Source organism: Ambystoma mexicanum, chromosome 2p (genome assembly GCF_040938575.1).
Source record: "Ambystoma mexicanum isolate Mex_15411 chromosome 2p, UKY_AmexF1_1, whole genome shotgun sequence".
NCBI lineage: Eukaryota > Metazoa > Chordata > Amphibia > Caudata > Ambystomatidae > Ambystoma > Ambystoma mexicanum.
Genome location: NC_090923.1, coordinates 817,337,114 through 817,352,063, shown reverse-complemented (window position 1 = coordinate 817,352,063; position 14,950 = coordinate 817,337,114). Strand labels below are relative to the sequence as shown.

The 14,950-nt window shown below is 44.5% G+C and overlaps 1 protein-coding gene across 1 annotated transcript in view; it reads right to left on the bottom strand.

Moving 5' to 3' along the window:
- Positions 1–14,161, bottom strand: part of LOC138566826 (SH3KBP1-binding protein 1-like) — a 557,645-nt gene extending 543,484 nt beyond the window's left edge. Inside the window, exon 1 of the mRNA XM_069644508.1 lies at positions 13,980–14,161. Within this exon, the coding sequence (XP_069500609.1) occupies positions 13,980–14,035 (56 nt within the window). The 5' untranslated portion in view covers positions 14,036–14,161. The remainder of the gene's footprint in view (positions 1–13,979) is intronic.
- Positions 14,162–14,950: the final 789 nt, after the last annotated feature.

Here is a 14,950-nt window from a genome sequence, read left to right as displayed (position 1 = left end):
TGGGTGCATGAATGGAAGTACATTCCATTCTGCGGCTATCTGTATTACATTGGGAATATACCTGCGTTCATGGGGGGGAAAAAAAAGTTTACAAAGACATTTATATTTTACAGCTAAAGTGAGATAGGGGTGGGAAATCAGTTTTCAACAATAGAGTGGGCACGCGCAAATGCTGGTAATGTTGTAAAATATACCGTTGGCATGGCCGAAGGCCGTGGCCACTGGCCATGGCTAACGGGTTTGTAGTGTTGTAAAATAGACAGTCAGCACAGCCGAAGGCCATGGTCAATGGAGCGAAAAAAAGGTTATAGTATAAAACCAGTGAAATGCACTGAAAAAAAAAACTTTAACTAACGTTAGTTAAGGTGCTGAAATGTAATAGCAATAAAACACTTGAAATTCTGCGCATTTGAGGAGTCACGACCGGCTTAACTCACCACGTTCCCATTGCAAAACCCATGAACACATATTATAGGAGAAGGGATTCACAATGACATACCAAATGGCATTATGGGGGCCATTATCTGTAGCGTGCCGAGTTAAGCTGGTTAGGACTTCCCAAATTAGTTGACTCATTAAAGGACTCCGCAAATTCGATCACAGCACCCCGACCCTCATCGAACTTCACTGGCTCCCAGTGCAAGCCTGTATCATCTTCAAATCCTGTTGCATCATCTACAAGGCTGTCATCCTGAAGCTACCTCACTGAGAAACTCAGCATCTCCAGAGGCATGCTATCCACCACAAGTAAGGAAATGTACAGACTTGAATTAACACAGTGTAGAAAGAAAAGAACCAGAAGACAGGCCTTCTCAGTCTATGCTCCAAGACTTTGGAACCTCCTCCCCGTCAACATCAGACTTGCCCCATCACTTTCATAGTTCAGGGAAGATCTCAAGACCGTCCGATTCAAGGAATGGCTGCTCCTTAACACCTGTTCCACAGACCCTGCATGCGCCACCCTACCCGAGACTCTGATCTGCTCCCCACTGTATTCCCCCTCATGCTGCCGATTGTCCACCCTCCCCTGTTATCTCCCCGCTCCTTTTTGCTCTACTTCCCTCACTGCGTTCGTCCACTTATGATTGTAAAGTGCTCTGTTGCTTCCTAAAGCTACATCCAGGCTCAATAAACACCATAATAACAATAATAATAGGCGCTCACCCTGAGGGATTACAATACGTCTAAACGTTAATCTAGTAACAGGGCCCAGCGCAGTTTCGCTCATCAATCTTTTATTAAAGCCCTCACACCATCATTAACTCGATTGGCTTGCAGCAGTGTTCATCAGCACCAGGCAGGTACACCCAAATGACAGCGGTTGCTCAAACCTCATCTCCCCCACAAACACCAGCGGTAGCTGATAGACACCCCACCGAGGTCACAACATGATGTCTTTGTTGATACACAGCCTGAACTACATACAATTAATGTCACAAATGGCTTGTTGACTTTTACTCGTGTGATCTCCTCTAGGGTCTCCGAGTAACAAGGGAACATGTAATCTTGTGTAGTTTCTATAAGGCCACAGTTCATTAACTAGCTAGGGGTGCCTGCAGTCCATTAAAAAGGGACTGGGGAGTTGGAACTTTATTCTGGGAAATATGTTTTAGTAAGCCCACTTCACCCCATATGATTTATACGGGAGAATTTCCCACAGTTCTTGAAGAGAAGTAACAGGGATTTATGGGTTTTTCTCCACCTTGGAAATTATGCCATTTCCCACCTGTACCAAAGCTTTTGGGACACTCACTTTTCCAAGAAATCCCTCTTCACATTCTCAGGCATACCAATATGGACAACAAGGTTGTGTTGCTGTATGGAAAGAGAGGGATTGATTTAGGACAGGTAATGGATGGGTGGGGGGGAATTTGTGGGGGCCGAGTTCTGTGTACCTTCTACAGGGCCTGCAACACGAAGTGAATGGTGGCACCTCGACCCACCCCAGTTCCACACCGCAACCCCTGACACAGTGCTTCATCACATAGGCCTATCCACATCCTCTGACACAGTAAACAACCATGCTGTGCTTAAAAGATGTAATGACGTAGCCAGCAATGACTTTGCGTTAAAGTAGTTCTCCACCTTCCTGCAAAATAGGAAATGCCAAGTAAGGTGTGCAATCTTCCTAGCCTTGGTAATAACTAATGCCTGGGATACCTCAAGAAGCCATACTGTCCCTCGCTCTCCTTTTCCTTCCAAAATGTATGTAGGCAACACCCAGATCATGTTCAAACTCGAGAGTGGTACAAATGAATCCTAAAGAATCAATACTTGCATGCAATACATTTAAGACTGGATGATCGACCATTGTCTCCACCTACGTGTTTCAATCTGAAGATATATTCATCGGTATAATACCCACACTGTTCGGTTCTCCCGGCCTCCCACCATGGAAGCCACTCACCACAGTAAAAGCAGCAAGAAATATAGTAATCCCATTTAAAAGAAAGCTCATCTTTTTAAGTTTAGTCCATAATCGCGATCTGTCGATGCTGTCAAATGCCATCGTAAAGTTGATAAACACCATGTAGATAGGCTTCAATCTCACCATGGCTTCCTTTTTCAGCATTCCCAGGATAAAGATGTTAGCGTTCATGCCCATCCCTTTCCTAAAACCCACCTGCAACGGGTCCAACCTTCCCACACCAAGAGCCCAGTCTCTTAGGTCCCTCAACACTATACTGGCATAAATCTTTGCAGGGATGTCCAAAAGTGCTATAGCTCTATAGTTGGATGGTAGCGACTGTTGTCCCTTTTTAAAAATCAGGACAATGATGGCCTCTCTCCATGATGTCTGCATACTGGCTGGTGAGGTAATTTGCTCAAAGATCGTGCACAAGATGTTAGCCCACAGATGAGGGTCAAGATTTAACACAGCATTAGAAAGGCAGTCAGCGAATGGAGCTCACAAGTTCTTGCTGCAAGCAATTAGGGAAACTATCAGCTCCTCTGTGCAGGGCAAATGCCATGACCCTGAAGTTGGTTTTAAATGGCAATTTTCCTCCCCATGTTGCCCCTTGTATACCTTGGAGAAGTGGTGGTCGATCCACCCTTGTTCCCCGATAGGATTAATCAGGAGACAAGACAATGGAGACACAAGATTGTTAATCATTTGCCAGAAGGTGAAACCATCTTTTGAACTGATTTGGTGCAGCATCCTGGATGCATCCTTCAACAAAGTGTCATATTTGTGAAGCCAAAGCCATTGTCTATAATTAAGCTTCAATCTCTTACTAAGGGTGACCTCTGATAGCAAACATAAGCAAACATAGGCACAGTGTGTGCCTCTGATGCCTTTTTTTAGATTGTATCATAAGCGTGATTCCTTAAAATGTCCCTTCTGTGACTCGGGAGAGGCATTTACCCTGTCCCCCATAAACCGCTGTTCCTCTAACCAGATCAGAATAAGGCAACCAGGATCATGACAAACTTGAAGATTCCAGATCGCATTTGCCCAGTTCCAAAAATAAAATAAAAAAAATAAAAAAATAAAAAATCTCTAGCGTCTCCATGTGATTCAATGAACTGACTTTAAAAAGGGTATCCAGTCAATATTTCGAAAAATGTCTTTTGACTTACCAATATGTCGAATCAAAATTGCCAAAAACAAAATTTTTTTAAAAGCATTTTTTTATAGGGTTTAGTTAGAAAAAGAAGATGGTTTTAAAAATAAATAAATAACAAAAAAAGGGGGGCTTGGTGGGTGAACCCCCCCAAAAAAAATATATTTTTTAAAAAAAGGCATTCGAAAAAAAAATGTAGCCAATTTTGGTTCGACATATTGGTATGTCGAAATAGTGACTGTCGAAAAGGCACTATAAACCACTTTAAAGCTCTCTGCATTTTATTTTGTGCCTACTGTAATGGAGGAGTTGCATGCTTCAAACAAATGCGTAAGAAGCACATTCCTCATAATCACTCCCCTCAAGCTATTCCTGTTACAAGTAATAACAAAGGCTAAATAGCCTCAGAGGTATTCTTCCTTTCCTCCTTTCTAAATCTGCATGCTTCTACTCTCCGCCCTCTGCACCTCATCCAGAACAAGACTGCGAGACGTGTCCTTGGCCTCAAGCCCAGGGATCATCTCTCTCCAGGACTGAAATCTTTGTACTGGCTGCAATGAGTAAGTTCAAAACCCTCTGCATTGTCCACAAGGCCTTCTGGGGCCTGGGGCCTCAATACTTTCAACTCGCTCTTCCTAAATATCTTCCTTCTCTTTGCTCATTCGCCTCCCACTCCCTCAGGGTCAGTCGCTTCTCCAAGCAGTGAGTTGGTGGTAGATCTCCTTCTTTGGCTTGGCTGGGGCCTCCCTCTGGAAGAGCCTCCCTTCCCTCCCTGAAACTTGAGGAGAACCATCTCCGGTTCCGGAAGCACCTCAAACCCTTCCTCTTTTCTTCTGCTCTCTCTTCCTCTCCCCTGCTGAACTCCTGGCAACAGAAATTGCACTGGTCACCTGGCCACCCTCTGATCTCTGGCACAGGTCCCCTTCCCCCGCCAGTTGCACACCTGCACTGCCACCCTGGCAACCCCTGCATTTGGGGACTGTATTCTGTATCCCTACAGTCCTCTACCAGCACTTGACATCCGATGTCTGCACTTACCCTTGCACTTGCCACCAGCTGGCCGCACTTTTTATTTATTCTATTTTTTTTTTTACTATCAATCCCATGTACTGCGCTATCCCCTCCACCTCCCCCTCCCCCTGCACCTTTTACCTTCCCCCCCTTCCCCTGCACTTGCGTGATCTCAATGTCACCTGGCCTAGTAAGATCGGTATCTCTGGCTTCCCTCTGTTCCCCCTCCCTTGCCTCGTTGGGCCTTGTAACACTTGTATATAGGCGCGTTATAAATATATCACGCATCACAAACTGAATTGTGTCTAGGCACTAGAATAATAGTCAGGTTATGACAACTCAAAATTACTCAATCCATGGAAGGATGCAAGTATGAGTGTGCCTGATGGAATTCTAACTTGTAACCATGTGGCAGATCGCCCCGCTGAGCTACGTTACTGGGCACATTAATGTTTCTCTCTGACCATATAAAGCAAGTAGTAAACCCATCTCTAATCGCTGGCACAGCCGTTAACACACTGAAAAGCGACATCTCTATACCTGAACTGAGCCACCAATAAGATCCTGTCCAATAAACTGCCCAGAAATAGTTAACCAAGTTATTGGGTCAACTGTCCCGACTTACACGTTTGATCCGTGTGAAATAACCAATGTTCCTGTGTGTCACTTACCGAATGTTGCAAAACTGTAAGTGCTTAGATACTGCGATTGCATCTATAACTAACAGGACAAACAAATCACCTACAAGAGGCCAAAACGCTGCTTCTAAAAATATAATAACAAAAACAATTCCGCCGGACTCGGGTGCATTCTAGAAGCTAGGTTTCTATCGACAGCTTTAACTGAGATGGAAGCACCTTATGGGGTGGGTTTGGGAGGGAGGAGGAGATTGGACATAATGCAGAATGGCTTCTAGGTGTTTTGCCTGGTACCCATAAAAAATAAATTTTAAAAAAAAACACTACTTTTGCAATTCTAATAATCAATGTGAGCGATGAGTAATTTCAACATTTTTGGAAGTGATAGCGCTCAAACCCTACAGCATTAAAGCGAAATGTCCCTCCCAAACAAGAACAAGGGTGTGCCTGACACCAGACTGTCTCGTGACCCCCTCACTCCATAGGTGAAGGAGACCCAGACCCATCACTCAAATAACAGAAGCAATCTCCAGCTATTGAAGACAAGCATCTGCAAAGCCAACAGTTCTGGCTTTTGTATAGGTGTGGGTTAGTTATTTGCCAGGCACTGACATAACTATACTACCCACCCATAAAATGGCAACAGATGGAAAATGGTGCGAGTATCTGGGCATATGGGTTAATGCCTATTTAACACCTATACAGATACAAAATGTTTGTCTTTGCCAATGCTTACTTTGAACAATACATCAGTACAAGAACAGATGTGAGGACACACATTTATATAAGTGAACATGAGTTGGTTTGTGGCTTCGCGTATGTTCCCCATATAATTCCAGACCGTTTCCCCAATCTGCACCATATTTTGCAGTCACCTGTTGGACCGGTTAGGGAGAATTTTCATTTGTGCTAAAATCCTCCCCCCTTAGAGACTGCCAGCTCTTTTGGTGGACTTACGACTTTTTAATTTTAACTCCTGAGTGAGTGGGACCTTTTTCTCACCCTCTCATGTGTTTTTCCCTGATTTGGATTTCATGTTTTCACTGATTTTGGAGTCTGACAAACTCCAAAGGCATCTGCTTTTCATATAGTGGCACACGACACTCAGTGCAGTGTCACTGTGAAATCCTTTGGATTTTTCTTAAGGTTTGAATACCTTTTCTTGGGTGAACTACAGTTCCCAAGAATAGTAAGGTGAAATTGATCTTACTTATCTTTTTCCTTATGTAGGTCCAGCACACACCATCTTAAGTGGAGTGCTGGGGGGTTACTTAGTAGCCACTTATCCTACTTTCTCATGTAATATTTTCAGGTCCCTCAACATCTTTAAATGGCTGGTGGCAGTGGTTTAATTTTTACTAGCATTGTGCTTTTCTACCGCAGGCTGAACCCTCAGCTGCATACAGCACCCATGGGTGTTCATTTTGTCAAAATGACCCCCGTCATCTTTTTTTGCATTTTCTGTTTGTGAGGCCTTTCTTGACTTTTACTCTGTGCGTTGAGACAGATGTTGTGTGTTTTGCCTTTGGCAGGCTTCAGCCCTGAAGCCTGCCGCTAGCTCCAGTGTGTCTGGAAAAAAAGGATGTGAGGGAGGGCCCCGAAACTCCCCTGTCCTTTGTCTCTAGATCTGTCTGAGCAAAACCAGTCCAGATTGGCCAGCTGGCTGTCCTAAAAAGGACAGCCACCCTGCTGAGTGATTGACAGCCTAGGCTGCGCATGAATGGGAAAACATGCTTAAAAAGCCGAGGGTTTTGGGACTAGAGGCAGAGTCGACCACTGGAAGAAACATTTGATGAAGAAACCGTGTAGAGAAGCTCACTGCAACCTCCTGGACCTTGAATTGCCTGGTGAAGCCCTGCTGCTGTGCTAACCTCCTTTTTCACCTCGACAGAGGAGCTCCGGACGGAAAGACTTCTCCCCTTGGGTTAGTGGGACCAACTAACCCGCGCCGAACACCACTTTGGCGCAATCCCCGACTTGCTGTGCCTCTACATTGCTGCAGAAGCCCAATGCTAAGGGTCGAGGGTTCATAACCGAGTGCAACGTCCGTCACGGAATGAATCCGGACAAAAACTCCAGGAGCCTCCTAAGGACACTCCAGAAGCAGGAAATCCTGATCCAGAGTCCCCTCACCAGAGTCCAGGACCGAGGGAGCAAGGAAAGTCCAACCGGAGATATTCTATCTGTATCAGTGCTGTTTACGAGGCGCTGAAACCGCAAAGTTCCAATGAATCAAAGAGAGTCAGTAACTGCAAAAGTCCTTCCCGAGTACCACCGCAGAAGCCCTCCAGGCATCCACCTCTTGTCCCCACGACAGACACAGTAACCAGGTACTGCATGGCTGTAGCAAGAAGACATCCTGCTGGACTACTTTTCTTCTAACCAAAAGGTACTATTTGGGCTTGGGGTACTTACCTTCTTGCCTTACGTCGTGCTGTCTCACTTGAGATTTGCACTTGCTTACCTTTCTGAGTTGATTTCAACTCCCTTTGCACAGGCCTACCAGCTTACGCGTCAGCCATTTTCTGTGAAATAGGTGACTTTGTGAAAGACTTCATCCAAGAAGTGCATCAGAACTATAGACATTGTACAAATGACTTTGGCTGGACTGGCTCCCTAAAGGCACTCTTCTTAATCTATTGACTTTGGCATTGCGTGTCCCGCCATAGGTTGTAGCTTGTTGAATAGTTACTGCTGGGAAAGGCTTACCTAGATTTCATTGGAGGAATCAATTGTCCTCATAGTATAAGAAATGGTTCTAACCTTCCAATTATTTTTCCTTAACCCTTCCTCCTGAAACTCAGAATCTGAAAAGTTCATTGGTGTGAAATATTAATGCAATATTATCCTTGTTATTGAAGTCACTTCAGGGTGTAGGAGAAATATATTAGCATCTCCAAAGAGTATTCACCAGCTTTCTTGATTTTCAAAAGTAATTCAAAAGTTTGCTTGACATAATTGCCTTTTTTTTAAGAATACTTTATTAAAAACTGATGTTAAATAAATACATAACTATAACTGAAACCTTGAATATAAGTGCTACTTGGTTACTTGTATTGACAGATTCATTTGTACAGCTCACATTTACCCCTCTTGAGATTGAGTGTCACACTACCAACTTATGTAGTACAGACCTATACCAAAAGGTAGGTTACCCAATAACAAGCAGATAAGTCTTGTGTAGTCTCACCCAGTGTGACTGCACCAATTATTACCTAACAGGACTCTCTGGACACCACACCCCTTACCCCGGAATTCAGCAAAATAGAAAATGCGTGCGTGTTTGTGGCTTCGCGTATGTTCCCTATACAATTCCACAATGTTTCATCAATCTGCACCAAATGTTGCACAGTCACCTATTAGGACACTCTGGACATTACTGGGCAAATTACATTCAAACCCCCCCACTCTTTTCCCCGTATTTCAGCAAAAGACAACATTTGTTTGTGGGTTTGTGGTTTGGCGAAGCATTGTTCCTTACACAATTCCACACTGTTTCACCAATCTGCACCAAATTTTGCACAGTTACATGTACCCTTGAGGAAATGAAAGCCCGGACAATGGCGAGTACATCAACTAGTTGCTTATACATCAAGTTGCTGAATTCACACTTGGTTAAGACATACTACACCAGGAATTCATTTACAATGGTAATTAAGCTATAAGCTCTCAGAGGACTGCTTAGAAATAACACTAACAGGACCTATAGAGGACCAAGTTAAATTTTATTGTGCGAGAGAGCTAGCTAAAAGAGATTCCGGTAGGCTGTGTTTTCGGATAGGCAACTCTTGGTTCAGAATGGACTAACATGTAAATGGGTAATGTAATCAATTGGTAGGGTATAACCCAACACACCTATCGACATATCACTCACCCTTTGTCTTCACAACTCCAGCATTCTTCCATGCTTCCACCTTTCTAAGCACTGCCCACCACTCATCCACTCTAATCTTACTTGATTTTTCTGCAGTCTTCAACACTGTGAACCATCCCTCCCACCTCAAAACAGACTGTATTTAAAATGTGTTGCCTACTACTCCTCCGAATGCTCGTTCATATCCAGTAACTCCAAAACCTCCCAGGACCCCCCTTGTTAATTTGCATATTTAATTAACTTTGGGTCTCACGCTAAGTTACTAGGGGAATCCAGATGTGGACCCCTTGCTCACTATTCTTAGAGAGGCACAGATCCACCCTACTGATGAGGTCCAACCACACCGAAACACGTGTCTGGGGTTGGTTCAGAGGAGAATTGCCTTGCATTTCGGTGCTGGACTGCCCCAGGGCAGGACAAAGACTGATATGTTTGGGATATTTCTTCTCTGTGAAAGATAGTGAGCTAAAGACTCTGGGTAAGTCTCTCGTAACCAGGACTAATGTCTGGCAGAGGGACTCCCAGGACCCCCCCTTGTTAATTTGCAAAACCTCCTTCCCTACATCAATACCTGTGGGTCAACCCCAAGTCCCAAGTGTCTTTTCATGGTCCACTTCTCTCCACGCTCTACACCACCTTAGCAAGTAAGCTCATCTCCTCCTTTCACTTTCATTACCACCTCCTTGCTGGTGATACCCAGATCATCACAGGGACGTCATTTAGGGCTTACTAGGAGTCGCACCTGTAACCCCTGAGGTCTCCTTTGCTACCCCTGTGGTCTCCCTTGCTTTTCTTTAAATTGAGGCTCCTGGGCTGTGGCCAGCAGCATGTGGCTCTTTGTTCTTGAGTGGCTGGTTTTCCGATAGCTATAGCCGGTAAAATAGCTCAGTGGGTTGAGTGCTCGCTGCTGCAATCTGTGTGTGATCTGCAGGTTGCAGGTTCGACTCCCGGCAAGGTCAACTCAGCCTTTCATCCTGCTGAGGTTGATAAATGACTACCAACACAGGTTGGGTGATATTGTATGTATATTTTTCTAGATGAAGCGCTTAGGCCTTAGTGCTATATAATAACAAACCATTATCGTTTGGCCTTGGAAGTCTGCTAGCATTCAGTGACATGGTAATATGTGCCTATACGCACTGATATCAACGATACATATATTGATCCATTCTTGTGTGAAATGTCTATCACTTTCCAGTGATATCATAACCATATGTTTCGTAGTGTACTTAGAAACAATGCTATGTGATGCCACTTCCTGTTTTGTCAAGAGGTGAAAGGTTGTGTTCCATTGCTTCCCGTGATGTCACTTGGGGTGGGGTCAACGGAGATTACTTCCTGTGATGTCATCAGAGGTCAGGGGTCGTGTGATGTCACTCCCGCTACCCCTGGCATTTTGGTGAAATGACATCCCTGGATCATCATCATCTATTTTGCCTCCTTTACCCCTGGCCATCGCTCAAAAACATCACCATCTTACTCACAGGCATCCATCTCTAGGTGGCATTACGCTAGTGTATACTGAACTCTTCCAAAACAAAAATTATATTTCTGCATGCCTCCAACAATAATTCCATCCACGTTTCATAACTCCCTCACGACTTCCAAACTTGGGGTGCTCTTTGAGAGTGACCTTAGTTTCAACAGTTAATTACGGCAAGTGCCACAGCTGAAAGATTAAACCTTCTCAACATTACAAAAATTCGCCCAACCTCGCCCACAATTCAGTTAAAAGGCTATCTCTGCTCAGTAAACATGATTACTGCACAAGCCTACTTCTTGATCTAACCACACTATTCCTTAAAGTCCTGAACTTTCATACTGCACCGTTTACAACCAACCTGTATCTTCCCACACCTCTGCGCACTGCAACCATGCCCGCTGGCTCTCAATACCAATTGGCTCTCTTTAAAATCCTTCTTTAATTTACATTTGGTTATTTCAGCATTAACGTAGCTGGGGAAACAAAGCGCGTTATAGACCAATAGGGGAAAACTACAAGGGGGAAAATCAGTAACAAGAGGTATAGCACAGGAGCAGGGACAACGCAATGAGGAGGAGGGTGGTGGGGGTATGACAATCCTGAGACGCTGGCAACAGTGGACTAGCACAGGTAAAAATAAGAGCAATCAGTGGTTAACACAGAAGAGAATACAGAAGTGACAGCCAGAAAGTGCATGGGGCTATACAGGAAAGGGCGAGTGCTTGCACCTGCTGTGGAAAGTGGGAAAGTTACAGTACGAGAGGACGTGGGCACAGAACAGCCCCACGGGTCGAGAACCCACGGAGAGCAGGGATGAAGTTCTAATTGTTAAGGGGAAAGTCAGCAGGAAGATCATGAGCACCTTCATGAATTGCAAGTCTGATATTAATGGAAAGGCGTTTCCAGAGTATAGAAGCATATACAGAGAAGGCTGGTATTCTGGTCCTTTCCCTCCTATAGAATTGTTTTTCTAATCTGCTCAAACTTGGCTTCTAGTGGAGCGCTGGCTGCTGAAGTTCCTGAGCTTTGCAGCAGGATAAATGAGAAACTTGAGGATGGCCGCCTTGTAGATGATCCAGCAGGAGTTGAATGCAACGGGAGCCAGTGCAGACTGATGGGGGTGATGTGGTTGAATTTGCAGAGTCCTTTGAGAAGTGCTGCTGTACGTGGATCACTTCTTAGGGAAGTTAGGGTATTCTTCGGGAGAACTTCCAGAAGGGCTATGCCACCATTTGGGAAGGAGAGGACGATCGATTGGATGTTGCCTGCTGGGAGGAAGGGCTGGATTTTCTTCAGTAGTGAGAGTTGGTACCATGCCGGTTTAGTACCATCTTCTTGTCTTCGAATCCCTCAATTGTCCTTAACCCCGTTCCACTGCACCTTTCCCCGAATTGGGGTTGTTTTACCGTGGCGGAAAGGTCTGTCACGGAAATGACCGCATGAGAAATATACGATATAAACACATGTTCGTACATTTCTCATGCAGACATTTCTTGTAAAACAACCCCAAAAAAAACTAACCCCTGCCCACACCCCCACCCCCGTACTTACCTTTCACTTCGACGCGCTGTGTCCCTGCAACGCTGGTTACCTTTCACTTCTGTGATCAGGAACTGGCGCCACAGGGTCCTTTTCTTTTTTTTTTGTAGGGCAGCTATGGGGGTGTCCCCTGCAGCCCCTGCTCACTATACTACGTAGTATTGTGAGTGGGGTGTCGCGGGGGACACCCCCCACAGCCTTCGTTTTTCTTTTCTTTTTTAACCTACTCCACCAAAATATACATACCACAAAAGGTTCGAACATTTTGTAGTTCAAACATTTGGTGGTATGGATTCGGTAATTTCGGCCGATTCCCCTTTTCCCACTACTTACTTGCCTCGCTTCACTGGAATGTCCTCCCCCAAATAGCTACACTATGCCATCTCTTGATTCATTCAAGACCATACTCAAGCTCCATCTCCTGTCCTACAAAGGAGCTCCCCACACTCACCCAACTGACTCCAGCCACACTACCCCCAATTAATATGCTTAAGTGCATATGAATATGTGAAGAATGTATAAATAATATTACTGTGTCACTCGGACATAGCCGTTTCCTAGTCCCTGTATCCCATTACTTTCCTTCTTAACAAACAGCGACACATTCTCAGATACCCTCAATCCAATATAAAGGCACCCTGCCGCGGGATTGCCTCACTCTCCTGCATTGTTTCCTAAGCAAATAATTTCTGGTCAAAATTGCATCCCCCCAACCTTGAATAAATACAAATGCAAACACTTGCTTCCCACATTTAACTCACACAATTTCAGTCAAACCTCTACCCAACACATCTATGTCTCTGTTCTGTTAGGTCCCCTCTCACACAGCCGGAAATGTTGGTATACAGTTTAAAGCGATATGTATGGGACAGAATGAGAAGGTTTTCTGACACCTATAACCCGAAACTATTGCATTAGAGTGCAGATAGGGAGGAATTGCATATAAGGAGGGGCACACAGCCTGTTGGTGTTGTTTGGTTGTGTGCCCACCCACTGACACCCAGTTCCTGCACAAAGCACCTCCTCATGGGAACTCTTTCAACTCGCTTTAATCAAGCCTTACGATCAAACGTTGCATTAAAAGTGCCTGCCCGTGTTTTTTCAAAGCAGTCTTCTGAAGGTTAATGACTTAATTTGAGTTCCAACCCCACCCCTAGTGTAATAGAAATGTCTTACCAGGTCTGCCTTCAGCCACTCGATTTATAAGCACTCCGCATCCCCTTCATTGAAGTCCTATTACAAGCAAGCGCTGGCAAAGCCCACCGTTTTGGCTTGTGTATAAATATTAGGCATTTGTCAGGCACAGCTACTCAGGCACAGATGCCCAGGTACTCGCACCATTTTGCACCTGCTACCATCAATGGCCAGTTTGAAGCAATAAAGCTGTGCCTGGCAAGTGCCTTGCCCTTTCCCATGGCTACACAAAAGACCAAACTGTTGCCATTGCTTGTTTTGATTAAGCATCAGGGTCAATTAGGTCTGATAGCGTGGCAGTATCATATCAACTCCCTTTACGATCCTGCAAAATATATAATTCACATTTGTTGTATTCAAATCTTAAGTACAACTTGCAGAATGCATTGCTATAGCAGGAGTGGAAAAGTGGTGGTTTAGTTGCATGGGAATTTAGCGACCATATATATATACTACTAACCTTACTAGAGTCTAGAGACGTACATTTCCCTGTACAATGTCAGGAAGTGTCGCCTCCACTGTTTCACGTACCAACCCATCTTGCTATTCCCTCTCTTGTATACAGTAGACGCTCACACATCTTGTCACATCCCTCATTTGCCCACGTACTATTCCCTCGCTTGTCATGTCACATCCTTCATTCACCCCAAAACTGCAGACTCCTAATCTCTCACCTCTTGCCTCCTACGTTAAGTTGGATCACCTCCCCGGCTCTCCCAGGGCTGGCCATGCTCAGGCCGGGCCTCCCGTTACTCCATGGCCCGGCTTCCACCCTTCCTCGCCTCCTCCGGCGGGCGCCCTGCTCCCAGCTCCGGCAAACTTTCCGCAGCCCGCCTCTGCTTCCGGACACACAGGCACAAGAAATTAGCACATGCCAATAAGCTACCTTCGCTGCCATCTTGAAACGGAGCTTCCTCCAGATCTTCTGAGCGGGTGCTCCTCGGATTGTTCAGAAAAGCAACATAGATGTTTTACCTTCACCTAAATAATGAAAAGATATTATTTTCTGTAATATTTTACATAATTAATAATACTTTCACAGAATGTACATAGGTTAAATATTATGTATATATTATATTCATTTTAAAATGAATTTCACTTTTTAGGCTTTCGGACATTTAAAAAATAGCTTTGAATCGTTTGCAGGTCTGTCCACTGTATTCGATGGGTAATTCTCAAATGTCCATTCGTTCACACATGCGGGATACAGATTTAATATCCTGTTTCTATCACGACTGCCAAATTCATGGAGCAGCTCAGGACGTTCTTTGACTAGCCGAAGAATGCCTGACAGTAGAACAATCCTCCCACTTTCAGAGGATTGAAGAAATGTGCTTTTTCGATTGGACACGAAAACACTCGATCAGAAAAAGCCAGCCAACCAAAAGCCTAGAAGTGGTGTCAATAGTTCCGACACCAAATTAAAAAAAAAAATCGACGCGTATTGTGATTCCTTTGTTGTTTTCCGTGGCCTTTAATGACTCCCCTGCGCCTCTTCTGTGGTTTACTGTATTTTGGGCTAAATTAGGTTAGTAGGCTGTTTGTGTACAACAGTAGTTGGGCACGTGAATTGTGTCAGGTGTACTTTAGTTCAGTAATCAGAGCCAAACTATAGTAATTTCTAATATAAACTATAGTACACGAA